Raw genomic sequence first — 20,719 nt, 5'->3', positions numbered from 1 at the left:
GCTTTTAATTTTGAAAGATAGAGAGGTCTTGCGTGCACTGGTCCACTCCCCAGAGAGCCGCAGTGGCACAGGGGCCGTCTGCTGCTCTCCCAGCTGCAGCGGCAGGGAGTTGGGTCAGAGTGGAGCAGCCGGGACTGGAACCACACATACAGGAGGCGGCTTTACCTGCTGCGCACAGTGCCGGCCTGGAGGGGCTGAGGGGTCCCCCTGGGCTGGGGTCAGGCCACAGGAGTCCAGCATGGTGCCGGACAGGCCTGAGTGGTCCTGTAGCCGTGCCCACGCTCGCCTCTGGCTGTGCCCCACCCAGACTGTCAGGACGGGGTGCAGAGCCGGCATCTGGGGTCTTGTGCCAGGACTCCAGCCCAGCATGGGCCATGGGGGACAAAGGGTGGGTTCCCCAGGTCTGCTGGGGGAGGCCCACGGAGCGAGCATGTCTGTCCCCCACTCCCTTGACCCTTGAGGGCTCGGCCTGGTTGTGACTCAGCTCAGTGGGTGGTGTGGGTAGCCCAGGAGCCAAGGCCTGCCCCCGTGTGGACACTGTGGTTTGACCTGGGTTGGAGGGGATGTGGGCTCCAGGGAGCACCGGAAATAGAGCCACTTTGGGTTCAGGGGTGGGGACACTGCCGGAGCCGGCACAGGGGCGGCCGCCCTGCCCCCGGGACTGGGCAGCTGACTGGCTGTCTCAGGACCGTCTGCGTCTCAAAGGACAGAACTGGCCACCACCAGACTTTAGTCAGGCAGCACGGCGGGGGGCGGGGTCCCTGGGCACCCTGCCCGATGCTGTCCAAGGTGGGACACAGGTGCACGCTGCCATGGGAGGAACGCCGGCAGGGTCTGGCTGGGGCTCCTGTTCATGAGGTCGGATGTCGGAGCAGGGGTGGCCTGTGTCCCCTGGCCAGCACAGGCCAGGAGATGCCAAGCTGCTCAGGTGTCTGAGGGGGGCTGGGTGGCCTGTGGGTGCTCCCTGCCGCCAGCGCGCCCTCCACGATCAGCAGGGTCCTGCCTGCAGTTCTGAAAGCCTGCCGGGGATGGGGGACATGTGAGCCCCACGTAGGCACCCCCAGGGCAGCCGGGCAGCTGGGGCTCCGTCAGAGGGCAGCACCCAAGCGACAGAACTCCCGGTGGGATGGGGGGAGGCGGAGCCAGCGCTGGCCCAGCTCCCACATACTCACTCCAGGGGGCGCCGCCCTGGGCCAGCGCGTCGGCCACGGAGGACAGGACCACGGTGCAGTAGTTCATCTGTGGGAGGGGACAGGAGGCTGGGCCCCTGGCCCGGACCCCGACTCGGGTGTGGGTGTGAGGGTGTGCAGGGCCGGCCCTGGGGAGGGCCTGGTACTTGCCTGCGACTCCAGACACTTGATACGCCTCTCCTGCTCCCTCAGCGCCCCCAGGGACTGGGCCATGAGCTCCACTCTGTGGAGGAGCGGGAGCAGCCCGTGGGCCTCGGGGCACGTCGTGTGTCCCCTGCCCTGGCCCCAGGCCTGTGTTCCCCGGCAGGGCCGACCCCTGCCCTGGTGGCCTGGCCATGGCCCGGCCCTCCCAGCTCAGCGGCGGGTCGGGACCCAGGAGGCCGGGCTGGCGCCGCCGCCACACCTGTGGGCGGTCTTGCGCAGCACTTCCCCCTCGCTGTCCCGCCGCTGCTTCTCCTCTCTGCCCAGGAAGTTCTCCTTCTGCACCGTCTCCCACGTGACGATCTTCTGGTCCAGGGGCTCCGGCAGGTCCCTCTCTGGGGGCAGGAGTGAGTTCTGCTGGAGCCACAGCGGGCAGACGGCGGCTCGGCCTGGGCTGGCCCAGTGGGCCCCGGGCCCCCTTCCCCTGCCCCCGGACGCACCCAGGCGCTCCCGCGCGTGCCCGGCTCGCTTGCAGAGGAGCCGCTGGAGCGCCAGGCTCAGGTGGCTGAGCAGGATGAAGGGCGGGGCCAGGGCCGGCCGCCCGTGGTACTCCACGATGAGGTTGTAGCGCTGGAACTTCCAGAACATGTCCGCGTTGCCCTGCACCACCTGGAACGTGTAGCTGCGGGCACACAGCCGGCCCCTCACCGTCTGCAGCCGTCCTGGGGGGTGGACACCACCCGGCGGTGGTCCTCCCGGCCTGGGGAGCCCTGGCCCCAGAGCGGCCGCTCCGGGTGGGGGGGGAGGGGCACCTGAACATGGCGATGAGCAGGTTCATGAGCAGCACGTTGGTGACCAGCAGGAAGGTGACCAGCAGCAGGATGACCAGCCAGTTGGCGTAGAGGTTGGGGCAGGAGGGCGAGTCCTCCAGCAGCAGCGGGTGCACGGAGCAGTTCACACGGGCCTCTGGGCGGCGGGCAGGCGCATGGGCACAGGGCACGGGGCCTGGCTCACGACTCCAGGCTGGGGAAAGCAGCCGAGGCCAGCCCAGCGGGGCCTGTCCCCTGCCCCTGCTCACCGCCACCCGGGGGGCCACCCCGGCCAGGCCCTAGAGGCACAGCCATTTGGGGGATGGGCAGGAGCGGGCAGACTCCTGGGGACGCGGTTTTGCTGGGTGTCGCGTGGGTAACACCTCCACCCCCCCACCCAGGCTCTGGCTGCAGAGCCGGCCTGGCAGAGCGCGTGGCGCCGATGCCCATCCGGGAGCAGGTCCACAGCTGTGCACAGCCTGCGGGGCCACGAGGCAGTCTCCCCTCAGCCCACAGGACAGGAGCGGGTGGGAGTGCGCTGGCTGTGGCGGCCCCACCCCCGGGCCTGGCTCCCCTGCCCCGCCTCCTTGAGCGCAGGAGGCAGGCGTGCGCGCCCCCACCCCCACTGTGCTTTTGTGTGTGCACCCCCAGGTCTCCGTGCTGTGCCCGCCCCGCGCCCCTCCAGGGTCATTCCCGCTTCCTTTCTGGGGAGTGAGTTATTGAGTGTTCGGGGGAGGGGAGTGCCAGGCCCCTCCGGCCCCCCTCGGCCGCCCGCGGTCTGCTGCAGGCTGATTCATGGCCCTGCCCCTCCTCCTGGCGCCCGCAGAGGCTGCCTCGAAGCCGTAAATCTGCCGGTGAAAGCCGCTCCGGGCCCGAGACCCTGCATCTCCCCGTGCCTGGAGAAGGCGCCACCAGGCCGGGCTGCAAATTAAGTTGTCTGGGGCCCTGGAGCCCGGAGAGGGAGCTCCCAGCTGGCGCCTGCACAGAGGTGGGGGCGGGGTGGGGCCGCGGGAGCTGCTGGAGCCTCAGGTTCTTCCTGGGCCCTGTGGCAGTGACCCAGGGACCAGACCACCTGGGGGCTACACCCAGAGACTGGGGGCCTACTACGCCAAGCCCCAGGGCGAGAGTAAGATGTGGACAGAGCCCCGGCCACAGACCGCCACGCAGGACTCGGCCAGCGGGGTCCACAGCTGCCCTGCACACCTCTCAGGCAGCCTGGGGCCTGGGGGCTCTCGGGGAGCTGCAGCCCCCACCTTCCCCGTGTGGTCCCGGGCCCAGGGAGAAGGGGGCTGTGGCCAGGCCTGACCCAGAGCAGCTGGGGCCATCGGGGCCGGAGGCTGTTGCGTGGGTAACACTGGCTCCCCACCCCTGCCCTGGCTGCAGGTGACTGCCTCTCTGGTCTCCCTGCCCTCCCGCGGGGCCTGGGGGCTACGTGGGTGGAGAGCGTGACCAGGGTGTGGGGCAGGCGGCTCTGGCTGAGCTAACGGCCTGGGGAATGGGGGCCTGTGGATGAGCACACAGCGCGGGTCACGGTGGGGCTGGGAGCCGTGCGCGACACCCCGGTTAGGCCCCTCCCACCACCACCACCCTGTGATCACACACTGGGGGCCTCGGAACCCAGCCGAGCAGCCTGCTGCCTGCCAGCCCCTCTCTGAGCCCCAGGCCTTCCCTGGCCCCCTCACCCTGGTGAGAAACTTCCCAGCCGGGTACAGGGGCTGGGCGGAGGGACACCCACAGTCACGGATGGGCCGTGCGCCCGGGCCGACAGCAGGCAGCACAGACACGGGATGGGGCCGTCAGGAACGTCCTCAGACGGGCGGTGGGTGACAGGGAGACCCTTCAGGGCAGAGGCCCGGGGTGTGTGGGGCCAGCTGCAGGGGACTGTGGCCTGGACATGCCTGCCCTAGGCCCACGGTGCCCACTCGTCCCTCTGCCCCCAAAGCTAGGCTTGCCCTCGGCCACCCCGCGCAGGCCAGCCCCTGACCACCTTGGGGCCTGCTTGTGACCCACGTCCCAGCCCAAGGCCCCTGAGTCTGCCAGCTCCTGGCCAGGGTCTCCCACGCCCCTCCTCCCTGCCGCGTGCTCACCGTCGATCTCGTCCAGCGGGATCTGCCCGAAGATCTGCAGGTAGGGCCGGTAGAGCACACGGCGGAAGATCCACTCGAGGCGGCCGTCGTGGGGGTGCAGCAGCGCCTGCGTGGTCACGCCGTAGGCCACGAGCCACACGCTCAGGAAGAAGAGGAAGAAGAAGACGTCCTTCATCTCACGGGGGCGGGGCAGGGAGATGGCGTCAGCGGCAGGAGAGCTCCGGGTCCCCGGGGACCAGGCGGGGGTCCCACGTAGGGGGCTCACCATCCGCTCCACAATGATGATCTTGGGGCCCAGCTGCTTGTGGATGGCGAAGATGTGGATGAGCCGGAGCGTGAACACCATGAAGTCCACGGCCAGCACGGTGCGGCCGGCCTCGAACAGCGCGGGCAGCACCCTGAGGAGGACGAGGGCTGGACACGCCTTTCCCGGGACACGCAGCGGGGCGCGGCCCGGGGCTGCCGCCCACCTGCAGGTGACGCCCGCGACGAACAGGAAGATGGCCACCATGTCGCACTTGTTCCAGTTGTCCTCCACGTACAGCGAGAACTTCTTCACCAGGTGCATGTCCCCGGCCGCGAAGAAGCCCTGCATGGGACACAGCCCACTGCGCCGATGCCCGGCGCCTGGGCTCCCCTCGCCTTCGGTGTCTGCACGGGGCTAAGGCGGCCGCATCCCGCTCGGGACTCAGTCCCTGCTCCCTCCCAGTGCCAGCTTCCCGTGACGCGGTCCCCGAATGCCAGGGTCCCTGACACGCGTGTGGGACACCCAGACGGGGTTGCACACGCTGGGTGTCAGCCTGGCCACGGAGGGCCTCTGGGGAGCTCTCTGTCTCTGCCTCTCCTTTTCAAATACAAACTAGACAAGTGGGTGTATTTAGTGTTCGGACTGATCCTGCATCGTCGCTCAGGGTTCAAACCCTGACTGGAGAGCCCAGAACCGGAGCAGGGCCCAGGCGGGGCCGGGACCGGGGCTGGGGAGCCGGGGGCTGAGGACAAGCTGCCCAGGCGGGGCTGGCCCTGGGGGCCCGGGCGCCTGTTCTGCCACCCACCTGCCGGATCTCCTCCAGCACCAGCGTGAACACCCAGAAGTACAGGGCGACCTCAGCCCCCGACGGCCCCCGCGGGGGCGGCCAGAAGTCCAGGAGCAGGACGTAGGTGAACAGGAAGAGGAACGCGAAGTACATGACCACGTTGCCCAGGAACACGGTCACGGGCGCACCCCAGAACTTCCGCCAGCGCGTGAGCAGGAAGGCGGCCCGCGGGCCCCGCTCACCCCCGGCACCGGGCACCTTCAGCGGCTCCTCCTCCCTGGGTGGACGGGGCGCCGCGGGTGAGCAGGCACAGCCGGGCCGGAGCCTCGCCTCCCAGCCGCCACGCCCAGCCCTCCGGCCCCTCACCGGCTGCCCAGTAGGCTCCTCTCCGAGTCCAGGCCGTCCAGTTCCTGCACGGCCTCAGGGCCCGGCCGCAGTGGGGCCTCCTTGCTGTCGCACAGGGGACACTCAGGGCCCTGGGAAGGGCACCCAGAGGCGCCCACTGCGGCCCCCAGCACCCCGCCGGCAGTGAGCCCGCCGAGATGGATGAAGGCCGGGGCACCCGGGGGCAGAGGTGTGCCAGCCGTCACCCACCTGAAGGTGATGAGGCTGGTGTAGACCAGGGCCGGACAGCTGAAGGTGGCCAGCAGCCGCAGCACGGGAGTGCCCGCCGCCATGTCCCCCCACCAGATCCGGGTCAGGAAGGCCTGCGAGAGAGGCCACCTGCTGCCTTGCCCCGCCTACCTGGGCCCCGCCCCTTCCCCTGGCACCAGGACCCGCCCACCTGTGCCCGCCCCTTCCTCTGGTGCTGGGTGGGGTCGGCAGAGGCCCCGCCCAGCCCTATCTCCTTGCCGAAAGGAGTGGCTCCCAGGCATGGGGCTCGCTGACTCCCGGGGGCCCAGCAGAGGAGGCCCCTCCCCCGAGACCTGAGGTGGGAGGAGTTGCCTGGTGGAGGGGGCGGTCCCGAGAAAGAACCACGCCCCCTCCCTCTGCACAGTTGGGACCAGTCATGGCTGTGAGGTGCACCGGGTGCCGCCCACCTGCACACCATCGTGGGCGAAGAAGGCCTTGGTGTCGGCCTCGGCGGCCAGGTGCAGGCAGGTGGTCCTGCTCCAGCTGCGGTTCCGGCGCACCAGCAGGGCAAAGGCCCGCTCCTCGCTGTTGCTGTAACACTCGGAGAAGAGGTCTGCCCGGCCGGGCCAGTCGGCCGCCACGCCACACCACGCCACGCCACGCCACGCCACACTCCACCCTGCCCCGGTCCACCCTGCCACACCACACCACGCCACGCCATGCCACACTCCACCCCGCCCCACTCCACCCTGCCACACCACACCACGCCATGCCACGCATGCCACACTCCACCCTGCCCCGCTCCACCCTGCCATGCTCCACCCCGCCCCACTCCACCCTGCCACACCACACCACGCCATGCCACGCATGCCACACTCCACCCCGCCCCACTCCACCCTGCCACGCTCCACCCTGCCCCACTCCACCCTGCCACACCACACCACGCCACGCCATGCCACACTCCACCCTGCCCCACTCCACCCCGCCCCACTCCACCCTGCCCCGCTCCACCCTGCCACGCCACGCCACACCACACATGCCCCACTCCACCCCGCCCCACTCCACCCTGCCCCCCTCCACCCTGCCACGCCACGACAAGCCACACTCCACCCCGCCCCACTCCACCCTGCCCCCTCCACCCTGCCACGCCACGACAAGCCACACTCCACCCCGCCCCACTCCACCCTGCCACGCCACACCACGCCACACCATGCCACACTCCACCCTGCCCCACTCCACCCCGCCCCACTCCACCACACCACGCCACACCCTGCCATGCCACGACAAGCCACACCATTCTCCACCCCATCCCACCACGCCATGCCACATCCTGCCATCACACAGCCCCCCACACCACACCACACCCCCATGCTCCACCATACCATGCCACGCTGCACCCCACCCCACTACGCTCCACCCTGCCACACCCCACCCACCCTGCCATGCCATGCCACGTCCTGCCATCACACAGCCCCCCATGCCCCACCCCACCCCACCACTCTCCACCCTGCCACGCCACAGCCACGCCCAGCCCGCCCTCCTGCCCAGAGCCGGGTCTGCAGGACAGGTGCTGTGCCCATCTCTGGAGAATGGCCAGGCTGGGCACAGGGGCGTCTGCCTGGGCTGCCCGGCCCATCTCCAGCCTTTCCCCATCCCTGGCGGTACCTTGGGGCCTCCAGCACTAGAACTCCCCCCGCCACGAGGCAGGGCCCAGTGTGGGTCCAGGGGCCAGTCCCAGGAGGGCTCCAGGGCCCACCTGCACCCTCGTCCAGTCCTGTGCTGCAGGGGGCTGTGCAGGCGCAGGAGCCGCCCCGCGGGGAATCCAGGCCCCTCCGTCTGGGCCTTCCACGTCTGCCCGCCTGCCTGGCAGTCACTCACCCAGGGCCAGCTGCTCGTACTTGGCCTCCCGAGTGCCACGGGCCACCTTGGCATCCGTCTCCAGATGGGACATCTCTTTGAGGATTTTGCAGGCCACCAGGGCAGCGGCCACTCCCTCCTGGCCCTGGCAAGAGAGGTCTCAGGGCTCCGGCCGCCTGCCTCGCCCCACCTCCCTGGGGGCCCTGCAGCCCTGCCCACCGCCCTTCCAGGGAGCCGAGGTTCCACTGGGCACCGGGTGTGGCTCACCATGGCCCAGAAGTAGGTGGCCATCTCGTGGCGGTTCTGCAGCACGGCCCACAGGAACAAGTCCCTCCAGGGATCCTGGCTCTTCTGGCTGAGGTCCAGCGGCCACCTGTGGCCCGTGGGCCGCCTGGCTGGTCCCCTCTCCTGGGGGACAGGGGTGTCGGCGCCTGGCCCCCCCCCCGCCGCGCCCCGCCCCACCGCGCTCACCGCCCTCCTGTGGCCCCACCCCGGCCCGCCCACCGCGCTCACCGCCCTCCTGTGGCCCCGCCCCGGCCCGCCCACCGCGCTCACCGCCCTCCTGTGGCCCCGCCCCGGCCCGCCCACCGCGCTCACCGCCCTCCTGTGGCCCTGCCCCCGCCCCCCACCGCCCTCCTGTGGCCCCGCCCCGGCCCGCCCACCGCGCTCACCGCCCTCCTGTGGCCCCGCCCCGCCCCGCCCACCGCGCTCACCGCCCTCCTGTGGCCCCGCCCCGCCCCGCCCCCCGCGCTCACCGCCCTCCTGTGGCCCCACCCCGGCCCCGCCCCCGCCCCCGCCCCCCACCGCCCTCCTTTGGCCCCGCCCCTGCCCCGCCAGGACCCGCCCCCCGCGCTCACCGCCCTCCTGTGGCCCCGCCCCTGCCCCGCCAGGGCCCGCCCCCCCACCGCCCTCCTGTGGCCCCGCCCCCGTCCGCCCCCCGCGCTCACCGCCCTCCTGTGGCTGGCCGCCCTGCCGTCCTGGTAGAGGCCGCGGCAGGCGTCGTGCAGGAAGTCCTTGAGCACCCGGGACACCTCGTGCAGCGAGAAGGCGGGCGGCCCGGCGGGGGGTCCCCGGGGCTGCTGCGCGCCCAGGCCGGCCAGCGTGAGCCGGCCCTCCGCGTGCTTGCGCTGGAGCAGCTCGAAGAGCAGGCTCTTGGGGGGCACGGAGCGGTACAGCTGCTGCAGCCGCCCGTAGGTCAGGAAGTCGGCCACGTCCGCCCCGCTGTCCACGAACAGGCGCACGAACTCGGGCTTGTCGCCCACCAGGGCGTCCATCAGCACCTCCTCCAGGTGGCAGGACTGGCAGCCGGGGGGCGGCACGTGAGCGCGACCTGCCCCGGGCCCGCCACGCCCCTCCCTGGGTGCCCCAGCCTGTGCCCCTGCCCCAGCTGGACGTGGGGGCGGAGCGCGCGGGCTGCAGGCACCCGGCCAGGCCCCCTGAGCGGCCCTGAGCCAGATCGGGCGGGCCCCCGCACACCGGCCGCCCCCAGACCCTCAGCACGGACCCTGCCCGGCGGGAGGCACCTTCCACTCCACGTCCCCGTTGAAGATCTCGCTCCTGGCGATGTCCACGCGGTTCCAGGCCACGGCCAGCTTGAGCTCGTCCAGGTAGTCCTGGGCGTCCTGGCTGTGGCTCTTGCAGGCTGGGGCAGGCGGGGGCCGGTGAGGGTGACAGAGCCGGGGCGCAGGGCTCCCCAGGGACAGCGGGGGTGGGGCGGGCCACGCGGGCCCGGGCTCCCGGCCCACACACGTGTCCGCGTGAGGCACGGACGCTGCCGGGACCCGCCAGCCGCGGGCAGCCTCACCTTTCAGCAGCGCCTTCAGGAGCACCGTGTCCACCTCCGCGGAGCCGTCCTGCTCGAAGTCGTGCACGGTGAGCAGGTGGGCGTGGCCCACGATGTTCTGCAGCTGCAAGCCAGAGCCAGGCCCTGAGGGGCGCCCGCGGCCCGCCCGGCCCAGCCCAGGCGCCTGCACCCCGCAGGGGCCTGACGGGAGGCTGCAGGTGGGGCGCGTGGCAGCTGGGGGGGGCGGGCACCCCAGGAGCAGGGGCCGGGAGGCCGGGAGGGCCTCCTACCAGCTTGGTCCAGTGCACAATGGCCTCCCAGGAGAAACACTGGCCGGGGAACTTCTCCTTGAACTGCTGCTCCACCACCTGTGGCACCAGGAGGTGCGGCTGGCTCACCAGGGCGGCCAGCACGTCGGCCACGCCCCCCGAGCCCGCCAGGATCAGCCACGGGGTCTCCTGCTCCACTGCCCTGGATATCCTCTGAGGCGGGTGGGACAGGAGAGAGCCGTCAGTCAGCCCAGGGCGCCCCGCCTCTGTGCACCTGCGGGCGCAGGGCCCGCCCCCAGCCCCGCCTCCCTCCCCACCCTACCTCCAGGATGCCAGGGCCACCGCTGACCAGCAGGCAGAGGACCGGGATCTGGATGCTGCCGGTGCCTGCGAACAGAGCGGCCGTGGGCACCTCCCGTGCTCAGAGCAGGCAGGGGTGGCAGGGGCGGGGGTGGGCAGAGACCCTGCTGGGGGCAGAGACCACCCCCACGCTGCCCCTCTGGCTGGCACCAGGGGTGCGTGTCCCCGGGGCTGGGGTCCCGAGGGCTCCGATCTTCATGTGTACCGGCGCCAGCTGGGGTGCACAGTGGCCGGCACAGAGTCCCAGGAGTGCCCCGGGCCCGCGTGGGTGTGGCTGGGCAGGGCCTGCACCTGCTGTGGAGCGGGAGCCCCACGGAGCCAACCAAAGGGCCATGCCCAGGCTGCTTCCCTGCAGCCACCAGCTCCCGTCTCCTGTGGGCCTGCCTGGGTCTCCCGTGGGCCTGCCCTGGTCCCCCATGGGCCTGCCCTGGTCCCCTGTGGGCCTGCCCTGGTCCCCCGTGGACCTGCCGTGATCTCCCATGGGCCTGCCCTTTACTCCCATGGGGCCTGCCCTGGTCTCCCATGGGCCTGCCCTGGTCTCCCGTGGGCCTTCCCTGGTCTCTCGTGGGCCTGCCCTGGTCCCCCATGGCCTTCCCTGGTCTCCTGTGGGCCTGCCCTGGTCCCCCCATGGGCCTGCCAGGGTCTCCTGTTGGGCCTGCCCTGCTCCCCCCATGGACCTGCCCAGGTCTCCTGTGGGCCTGCCCGGGTCTCCCGTGGGGCCTGCCCGGGTCTCCCGTGGGCCTGCCCTGGTCCCCCGTGGGCCTGCCTGGGTCTCCCGTGGGCCTGCCCTGGTCCCCCGTGGGCCTGCCCTGGTCCCCCGTGGGCCTTCCCGGGTCTCCCTTGGGCCTGCCCTGGTCCCCCATGGGCCTGCCCGGGTCTCCTGTGGGGCCTGCCCTCTGCTCCCGTGGGCCTGCCCTCTGCTCCCGTGGGCCTGCCCTGGTCCCCCGTGGGCCTGCCCTGGTCTCCCGTGGGCCTGCCCTGGTCCCCCATGGGTCTGCACAGGTCTCCCATGGGCCTGCCCTGGTCTAATGTGGGCCTGCCCGGGTTTCCCGTGGGCCTGCCCTGGTCCTCCGTGGGCCTGCCCGGGTCTCCCGCGGGGCCTGCCCTGGTCTAATGTGGGCCTGCCCGGGTTTCCCGTGGGCCTGCCCTGGTCCTCCGTGGGCCTGCCCAGGTCCCCCGTGGGCCTGCCCTGTTCTCCCACGGGCCTGCCCTGGTCCCCTGTGGGCCTGCCCGGGTCTCCCGCGGGGCCTGCACTGGTCCCCTGTGGGCCTGTCCGGGTCCCATGGGCCTGCCTTGGTCCCCTGTGGGCCTGCCCTGGTTCCCTGTGGGCCTGCCCTGGTCCCCTGTGGGCCTGCCCGGGTCTCCCGTGGGGCCTGCCCTGGTCTAATGTGGGCCTGCCCTGGTCCTCCGTGGGCCTGCCCGGGTCTCCCTTGGGCCTGCCCTGGTCCCCTGTGGGGCCTGCCTGGGTCCTGTGGGCCTGCCCTGGTCCCCCATGGGCCTGCCCTGGTCCCCCGTGGGCCTGCCTGGGTCTCCCGTGAGCCTGCCCTGGTCTCCCGTGGGGCCTGCCCTGGTCCCCCGTGGGCCTGCCCAGGTCCCCCGTGGGCCTGCCCTGTTCTCCCACGGGCCTGCCCTGGTCCCCTGTGGGCTTGCCCGGGTCTCCCGCGGGGCCTGCACTGGTCCCCTGTGGGCCTGTCTGGGTCCCATGGGCCTGCCTTGGTCCCCTGTGGGCCTGCCCTGGTTCCCTGTGGGCCTGCCCGGGTCTCCCGCGGGGCCTGCACTGGTCCCCTGTGGGCCTGTCCGGGTCCCATGGGCCTGCCTTGGTCCCCTGTGGGCCTGCCCTGGTTCCCTGTGGGCCTGCCCTGGTCCCCCGTGGGCCTGTCCTGGTCTCCCGTGGGGCCTGCCCTGTTCTCCCGCGGGCCTACCCTGGTCTCCCGTGGGCCTGCCCGGGTCCCCCATTGGCCTGCCCTGTTCTTCCGCGGGCCTGCCCTGGTCTCCCGTGGGGCCTGCCTTGGTCTCCCATGGGCCTGCCCTGGTCCCCCATGGGCCTGCCGTGTTCTTCCGCGGGCCTGCCCTGGTCTCCCGCGGGGCCTGCCCTGGTCCCCTGTGGGGCCTGCCTGGGTCCCGCGGGCCTGCCCTGGTCCCCCGTGGGCCTGCCCGGGTCTCCCGTGAGCCTGCCCTGGTCTCCCGTGGGCCTGCCCTGGTCTCCCGCGGGCCTGCCCTGGTCCCCTGTGGGCCTGTCCGGGTCTCCCGTGGGGCCTGCCCTGGTCCCCTGTGGGCCTGTCCGGGTCCCATGGGCCTGCCTTGGTCCCCTGTGGGCCTGCCCTGGTCCCCTGTGGGCCTGCCCGGGTCTTCCGCGGGGCCTGCTGGTCTTGCCCAGCGCTGTTTCACTCGTGTTCTCACCTCTGGCAGTTTCGTGCTTTGTTCACAGACATCACCTAAGGGAGCTTTCCTGGTGAATCTGGCTCCCACACCCGCCCTGGCCACCACGGCGCCCATTCCCCAGGCAACACCACCCCCTGGTGGCCGCGTTCTGCAGGCCCAGTGGCGGGAAAGCCCTCTGCTTCCTGGCGCAGCCAGGGCCTGTGGCCAGGGGAGCCGAGACAGCGCAGCTGTGACCCCGTGCTGCCCAGTGCTGCTGCTCCGCCCTGCCGGGTGCTTCGGCCCGCGAGACCCTTCCGCGGCCCCTGCGCGCACCCAGTCCCCAGAGCCTCACCCCCGTAGCCCGTCCTCTGCTCAGAGATGTGCTTTTCCAGCCCCAGCCACAGCGCCGTCAGCTCGTCCGCCTGCCCCGGGGGGCCCGGCTCCACCAGCAGGAAGTGGGACAGGTTGCTGTCCAGCGGGCAGAGGGGACCCTGGTCGCCGCCGTCGTCCTCGGGGAAGTGGACAGGGATGTCCTCCTGTGCCAGGCAGGGCTCTCAGGGGACAGCTGCACACCCCTGGGTGAGGCCCCGGGCTCGCCCTCTGCCCAGGCCTCAGTATCCCCGCCCCTCCGATGAGGAGGGCTGGGCTGCTGGGGCTGGGGTCCTCGGGATGGTCAGAGCCACCTGGGCACTCAGCGCCACCTCCTGGAGCCCCGGGCTGGAGCCTGGACCTCTATCCAGGCCACATCTCATACAGAGCCCTAGGGGGTGTGACGAGCCCAGCGGTGCACAGAGCCACACCTGGGCCCAGCTGGACACCGGCCGGGTTGTGAAGGCCCAAGGCCAGGGCCAGGGCTCTGGCCGAGGCTGCCACCTGCTGGGCTCGCCCCCACCCCCGCTCCGAGTCCATCATCCCTCAGCCCCCATCCTGAGTGCCCATCCCTGCCTCTGCGACAGCCGCCGGCGGCCCGTCCACTGCCCCTTCTGGCCTCGCTGGCCACCCAGCCCCGAGCCGCGCACTGACCGGGGCGTTGTCCAGGTGCTGCCGGTGCAGGATGCGGCCCAGCGAGGCGATGCCGATGGCGACCACGCGGACCTGGGTGGACGTGCTGGCCAGCGAGTGGTCACGCACAGCCTGCCCGACGTGCCAGGTCAGGCCCACACGGAGGGCGCTGGTCAGGATCCAGGCCCCTGTGGGAGTGGCGGGGGCAGCCAACGAGCTGGAGCCGGAGCCGCAGCCGGAGCCGGAGCGGGGCACGGCGCGCAGTGGGTGGGCGGGCCTCACCTGTGCTCTGCGCCGCCTTGACCAGGCCCCTGCGCAGCACGTCCCGCAGCCAGGGCTTCACGGCCAGGGGCCGCTCCTCGGCCACCAGCGACACCACCAGGGTGGGGGCCGGCAGCTGCCACTCGGTGAGCAGCAGATCGAAGAGCACGGAGGGGCCCACGCCGCGCGGCACCTTCACGAGCTGTGGGGCCGAGGGCCACGGGCTTGGCTGGGGGCGCGGCGGGCGGGGGGCGGGGGCGCTGGGCAGCAGGGCGTGGGGAGCGGGCCAGGCGGGGCCTGCTTGCACCTGCTGTGTGGCCCCTGGGCCTCCGGGGTCTCCCAGCACCCGCAGGTGAGCCTCGGGAGCAGCTCGGGGCACGGCGGACCCCCCACGCGGGCCAGGGGCTGCCCCTACCTTGCCTCGCTTCTTCCCAGAGCCCCCGAAGATGACCTGGCGCCGGCACAGGCCTGGCCCCTGCGCGTCGCCCATGGCCTGGGGGCTGCCAGCGCGGGAGCCTGGCTCGTCCACCATGGCTGCTTCTCTGCGGGGGCACGGCGACCCTGAGGACGGGAGAGGCCCGCGTGACCTGCCCTCCGGCCGCCCCCAATCCCCCCAACCCCTGCAAGGCGAGCAGCTCCACCCCACCCCCGCCCGGACACGTCCACGTCCACGCGCCTCCGTGGGCCTTGCCTTGTGGCGTCCTGAAACCACAGAGAGTCAGCAGGGGCTGTAGCCTGCAGGCGGCAGGTGGGAAGGGGAGGCCTGGGGGAGGGGGCGAGGAGCTGGACAAGGACAGGCTAGGGCCACCCTGCCCCTCCCGCCCCGGCTGGCGCCATCCTCCTGGTGAGGAGGGGCTCTCAGCAGCACGGACACAGGGTCGTCCAGGCCCCGCAGCCCTTCCCTGGCCCCAGCCACTGGCCCCCGCCTCTGCTCACCACAGCCTGCCCGGAGCCCACCTCCCTCCAGTCTTCTCTGAGGATGCGGGAAGGGACCCTGCCGGCTCCTGCCCGAGCCCTGCCTCTCCCTGGCTACACTGGGCAGGGTCTGGCCACGGCTGGGCGCTTCTTTGTGTCCGAGGGGGACCTACCTGTGTACACGGCAGGGGGCGTAGGAGGGCAGGGCTTGCCGGGGGCTGTGGAGCCGGCACAGGGGTCCTGTCCCCAGCCCCGGCCCGAGGTGAGCTTCAGAGCACCTGCAGGAGGGACAGGGCCGTCAGCCAGGCGCCCCCGGGGCGGGCAGAGGTGGGAGCCACGCGGCAGGGCCTCGCTGGAGCCTCAGGAGGCAGCGTGGCCCCCGCCGTCCCAGGAGGACACTGGCTGGCGGCGGCTCCTTCCCACAGCCCCCTGAGGTGTGAGCGTGTGGGGCCCCCGCCCCGGCCTCGGCGCCCTTGGGATCCGCAGGCCACAGCCCCACCCTGGGAGATGCAAATTCCCCACTGCCTGCCCGGCGGCCTCAGAGGGCCCAGGCTGGCAGAGGAGCTGGGGGGATTTCCTCGGAAGCCGGCGTCTGCGGCCCAGGGGGAGGGGGAGACGCGGCGGGGGGCCCTGTCCCATGGCCGAGACCAGTTGGGGTGACACTGGCCGCAGGGAAGGGGCAGGGCCGAGGAGGGTCCTTCCAGCCGCTTCCGGCTGCTAGGTGCCCTTGTAGGTGCCCTTGGCTGTGGTCCCTCTAGGCTCTGCCCCCGCTGTCCCGGCCTCCCCCGTGCCAGTCTCTGTGTTTCTCCTCTCCTTAGAAGGGCCACCCCCACCCACTGGCCTCACTCCCACCAAGGCCCCTCATGCCGCAGCTGGACAGGGGCCCCCAGCCGTGGCCGGGCTGGTCGGGGCTGACCACCACTGAGGGCCCCTCGCTCTGTCCCCGCAGTTCCTGGCGTGAAGGCTGTGGGACCTCCCGGGAGCCCTCCCTCTCTGCAAAACCCCCACCCCGGGAGGAGCCCCCACCCTCAATCTCCTGTCAGATGGTGAGGGGTGAGCCCCACCCCAGAAGCCGGGTCGGGGAGCGACGCCACGGCAGGGGCCTCTGGGCAGGCGCTAGGCGCCAGGCAAATGCGGCCAGCAGGAGGGCGGGTATGCAAAGGGCCGGGATTTGCATGGCAGGTGTCTGAGGCTTCATAGGGCCTGGGGGGCTGCAGGGGGCCAGGGCAGCTGGGGGGGGGGCCTGTGTGACCCTGGCCGGGCGCCGGTCCCAGAGCCCCAGGTGGTCGCCCTGGGTGGGGGAGGCCGCTGACCGCCGGCAGGGACAGCCACAGAAGTGGCCGGAAGCAGTGTGGCTCCTTGTCCTCGGAGGGACCAGTGAGGGCAGAGCCCAGCTCAGGGCCTCTCTCACCCGGGATAGCACCGGCCGAGGCACAAAGTTGCCAGCAGGGTCCCTGCAGAGGAGGCAGGTGCCCAGCAGCACGGACGCCCTCTCCCCGGGACAGGGGACCCCGGGCTGCCTCCCACCTTGTCCCTTCCAGGCTGCCAGGCCGAGCCATGGGGTCACCCCCGCCTCTGCCCCTACACAGGCCTTTCCCAGGCAGCAGGCGGCCCCAGGGCGCGAGAGGCAGGGAGGTGGCTGGAGCCACCTGGTCCTGGGCCCCGTGCCCTTCCCACCCCACAGGGGACATGGGCACTTCTGGCAGGGCTGGCGGAGGAGTGGGACCCCCGCCTGGCGCCTGGGTGTGCCCACAGGCCTGGCTCCCTGCTGCTGCTCCTCCCCGCCCACGCCGAGACCCCAGGGAGCAGACACAGGGACACCAACCCCCGAGGGCCCACAGCCCCAGGGGGTGTCCCATCTGGCTGGGGGCAGTGCCCGTCACGGAGCAGACCCTGCGTGGGCGGCTGTGGCTGAGGATGGCTGGGGCCAAGCCAGCCAGCGTCACCTGGACACGTAGCTGGACAGGGCTCTAAGCCTCTTGTTTCTCCCACACGTGGGAACAGGCACATCAGGGCTCAGGCCAGGGCGCATGGGCGGTGGTCCAGGGGAGGACAGGGAGGGACAGCCGCCCACTCCCCTGAGTATTGGCTGTGGGCTGCCTGTGGGTCAAGGCCACTCGCCAGACACAGAGCCAGCACCACAGGGGCTGCGTGAGGAGCACGAGGGGTCCCGGAGGGCTGCTGGAGGGGCAGGGGGCAGGTCCCGCCCCCACCCCACCCCTCACCAGTGCTTCTGCTCGGCTTTTCAACCTGGGGCTGGTTTTCCCCTCTGTGAAATGGGGATCCCAGCGGCCCAGTGTCAAGGAGGCCGTGGGTAGCACACCAGGAAGCAGAGCCCAGGCCCCCTCCCCAGGGCTCCCAGGCCAGGCCCCCTCCTGCCCTAAGCTCTGGGAAGGGCAGGGACATGTCCAGGACCAGAGCTCCCCGCAGCCTGGCCAGTGTGGCCTTCTGCCACCAGAGGGCGCCCCAGGACCACAGGCAGAGGCAGCCAGGGAGGCCCCAGTGTGGCCGGAGCCCTCGCAGAAGGCAGGGGCAGCCCGAGGCCCCCCAGCCTGAGGCCCCCCAGCAGATACGGGTGGGCTGGCGGTCAGAGACGCAGAACTCAGATGCAGCTGGGACCCCCAGGCCTGCACCCATGCGGGCTGAGTTCCAAGCACGAGCAGTCCATCCTCAGGCCCCAGGGTGGAAGGGCCAGACCTGAGTCTGGGGTCCGCTGGGCCTGGGAGGTCCAGCCTGAGCTCACACCACCCCGCCAGCCCAGGGCCTGGTCCCTGTGTGTCCAGCCGGTGCCCGGAGGTCATGGAAGGGGGGGGTCTCCTTGGAGCCTGGGGGTGGGGCCCAGCTTGCTCTCTGTCCCCATCCTGCCTCTGCACGGTCCTCCTGGATGCTGGGGACCACAGCGATGCCTCCTGGCCACCCCCAGCCCAGTACCTCCGCCCCGGGCCATGCCCCCTCAGACCTGACCACAACCCTCCCTGGCTCCCGCTGACCCCTGCCCCTGCCAGGAGCGCCCTTGCCCAGAGACCCCGGCTCCTCAGCCTGCCTCCCACCCGAGGCCCCTCTGCTCCCCCTGGCTCATCTCTGGCCCCAGGAGCAGCCACAGGCCCCGCCTCCAGGCCTCCTGCCCTGGGCAACGGGGCTTCCAGCCGGACCTGTGCCCCGCATGTGTCTGTCTCTGGGACACCCGGCTGCCGGCCTGCAGAGACGCACCTGTCCCCGCCACGGGAGGCTGGAGCCTTGGGCTCCAAGCTGACTCCAGCGTCCCGAGGGCCAGAGCCCTCCAGCAGCCTGAGCCATTTCTGACCGAGACCCTCAGGCCTGGCACAGGAGGAGGGGCTGAGAGCTGGCCCCTCCTTGCTACGGTCACTGGAGTTATCTCCGCAAAGATTTATGGGGCCTGTGCGGTGGCGTGGTGGGCTGAGCCTCCGCCTGCAGTGCCGGCATCCCATGTGAATGTCGGTTCGAGTCCCGGCAGCTCCTCTTCCGATCCAGCTCCCTGCTGTGGCCTGGGAAGGCAGCAGAAGATGGCCAAGTGCTTGGGCCCCTGCACCCACGTGGGAGACCTGGAAGAAGCTCCTGGCTCCTGGCTTTGGACCAGCTCAGCTCCAGCCACTGCAACCACTTGGGGAGTGAACCAGCAGATGGAAGATCTCTCTCTCTCTCTCTCTCTCTCTGCCTCTCAAATAAACAAAATCTTTTTAAAAAATTTATTTTGTTTATTTGAGTTAGAGAGAGAGAGGGAGAGAGATCTTCCATCTGCTCCTTCACTTCCCAGGTGGCCGCAGTGGCTGGGGCTGGACCAGGCTGAAGCCAGGAGCCAGGAGCTTCCTCCTGGTCTCCCACGCAGGTACAGGGGCCAAGGCACTTGGCCATCTTCTGCTGCCTTCCCAGGCCACAGCAGGGAGCTGGGTCAGACAAGGAGCAGCTGGGACATGAACTGGTACCCACATGGGATGCTGGCACTGTGGCCGGTGGTGTAACCGGCTACACCAGCGCACCAGCCCCACATGGCATTGGATTTGAAGAGTCACTGCCCTCAGACCCGAGAACATGGTGGCCCCCGAGTCCTGGCCAGCATGGGATGCAGATCCCGGCAGATCTGTGCCCCTCTGCTGGGAACCACTGGGACAGCCCCCGTGGTCGCCCTGGCCAGGGCTGGCACGTGTGCTGTGCAGGGCCATCCCAGGTAGGGGTCCCCACACAGAGGCAGCCCCCTGAAAGCCACCCCACCCTGCGGGAGCACAGGGCCACATCACCCCGGACTTCTGGTGGCCACACCCACGGGCCGGCATCACTTCCTGGGCACTCAGGGGACACGGCAGCCCCACCCTCCATGGCAGTGCCCTTGGCTGAGAGTCCCTCCTGGGGGCCGTGGCCAGCGTCTTCGCCCTGAGGTGGCCATCAGGGTCCTGCACTGTGGCCTGAGTCCAGGGGGTGGGGACGGGGAAGGGGAGGGACAGAGGGCAGAGGCAGAGTGCCAGTGGCCCCTCTATGCCTGCACCGCCCATCAGCCTCAGAGGCACAACCCCATAGCACCACCGGGCTGCTGGCCAGGACCAAGGCCCCCTCCCGAGACCCCGGCCATCCGTCCTGAGGGGCTGGCTCCGGGGCGGGGGAAGGCGGAGCTCCCGCCCCCTCTCCCTGGAGGGCCTGGTGACAAATGGCAGAGCTGCAGGCAAGGGAGCCCCAGGGACAGCTCCCAGGGTGGCTGTCAGCGGGGCCTGTGGCAGGGGCACCACACCCACGTCTCCACGAAGACATCCCCAAGGCCCCTGCAGGCCTCGCCTGGGAAAGCCGATGGCTGAGGCCAACTGAGGGCCCTGTGATGACAGAGTGGACGCCAGGTCCTGGCAGGACACCGGAGGGCGGAGGGCCCAGGGCCCAGGAGGATCATGGGTAAGTGTGAGAACAAGGGCCACTATGGACGGTGTGGACGGAGTGTGTGTCAGCGTATGTCACCATACGTGTGTGTCTGTGTGCCCTGTCATCACACATCATGCATGTCAGCATGTGTGTCCATGTGCCCTGTGTCATGTGTCAGTGTGTGTCCATGTGCCGTGTCATCACATGTGTCAGCATGTGTCCATGTGCCCTGTCATCACGCATGTCAGTGTTATGTCTGTGTGCCCTGTGTCATCATGTATCAGCATGTGTCCATGTGCCCTGTGTCATCACATGTGTCAGCATGTGTCCATGTGCTCTGTCATCACATGTGTGTCCATGTGCCCTGTGTCATGTGTCAGCGCGTGTCCGTGTGCCCTGTCATCACGTGTGTGTGCCCTGTCATCACATGTGTCTCCGTGTGCCGTGTCATCACGTGTCAGCATGTGCCCTGTCATCATGTGTCAGCATGTGTCTGTGTGCTCTGTCATCACGCGTGTCAGTGTATGTGTCCATGTGCCCTGTGTCATCACATGTGTCAGCGTGTGTCCGTGTGTCCTGTCATCACGTGTGTGTCCATGTGCCCTGTGTCATCACGTGTCAGCGTGTGTCTGCACACCTGTGTGTGTCTGAGGGACTCGGGGTCTCAGAGGCAGCCACGCAGCAGGTGTCTGTTCCCGAGCTGCAGAATGAGGCCCGCTGTAGGCAGAGCCCGGAGCCAAACTTCTTCCCCTGACCCCGCAGCCACCGGTGCCCCAGGCCAGGGCCCTGAGCTCACCCAGCCGGGCGTGCGGCTGTACTGAGTGGCTTGTGTGGGGGTGGGGTCAGGGAAAACAGGGAAATAAACCATGTACACGGCCCTGGAGGGATGCCGAGGCTGGGGGCTTCACTTCTAAGCCAGCCCGGGAGACTGCTGTGGGAGGCAATCTCTGTGCACACAGCTGAGGGCAGGGGTCTTCCTGCCAGCCCCCTGCCTGTCCATCCAGGGATGTACTGGGCCCTTGCTCTTGCCCGTCTCCGTGGGCACCCACCCCAGCTGGCCCTTCTGTCCGCCCATCGCCATCCACCTGCCCGGACACCCCACTCCCACCTGGGTTTGTGTCTGCTCCCCACCGGGCTCCCCCTCTCCCTGTAGGAGCTCCTCTGAGAAGGGGCGGGCCGATGGCCATGTTGTACGCAGGAAGGCAGGGAATTCA

General features: G+C 70.7%; 1 protein-coding gene across 1 annotated transcript; it reads right to left on the bottom strand.

The window, feature by feature from the left end:
• Positions 1 to 13: 13 nt before the first annotated feature.
• Positions 14 to 17,589, bottom strand: TRPM5 (transient receptor potential cation channel subfamily M member 5). The gene is made up of 26 exons (XM_089323655.1): positions 17,574 to 17,589; positions 14,816 to 14,920; positions 14,143 to 14,288; positions 13,749 to 13,929; positions 13,482 to 13,654; positions 12,817 to 13,000; positions 10,066 to 10,130; positions 9,765 to 9,956; positions 9,496 to 9,598; positions 9,215 to 9,333; positions 8,639 to 8,989; positions 7,959 to 8,099; positions 7,713 to 7,836; positions 6,302 to 6,447; positions 5,856 to 5,968; positions 5,628 to 5,711; positions 5,280 to 5,538; positions 4,698 to 4,816; positions 4,493 to 4,625; positions 4,228 to 4,402; positions 2,144 to 2,297; positions 1,832 to 2,013; positions 1,594 to 1,726; positions 1,341 to 1,413; positions 1,173 to 1,239; positions 14 to 1,019 (listed from the first exon to the last, which is right to left on the bottom strand). Exons 1-26 carry the CDS (start codon positions 17,587 to 17,589, stop codon positions 925 to 927), a joined length of 3,633 nt encoding a protein of 1,210 aa, XP_089179781.1. The 3' UTR covers positions 14 to 924.
• Positions 17,590 to 20,719: the final 3,130 nt, after the last annotated feature.

Source organism: Oryctolagus cuniculus, chromosome 1, assembly GCF_051225735.1.
Source record: "Oryctolagus cuniculus isolate XC-2025 breed Fujian yellow rabbit chromosome 1, ASM5122573v1, whole genome shotgun sequence".
Lineage (NCBI taxonomy): Eukaryota > Metazoa > Chordata > Mammalia > Lagomorpha > Leporidae > Oryctolagus > Oryctolagus cuniculus.
Note: the sequence above shows the minus strand (reverse complement) of the source record. Positions and strands in the feature narration are given on the sequence as shown.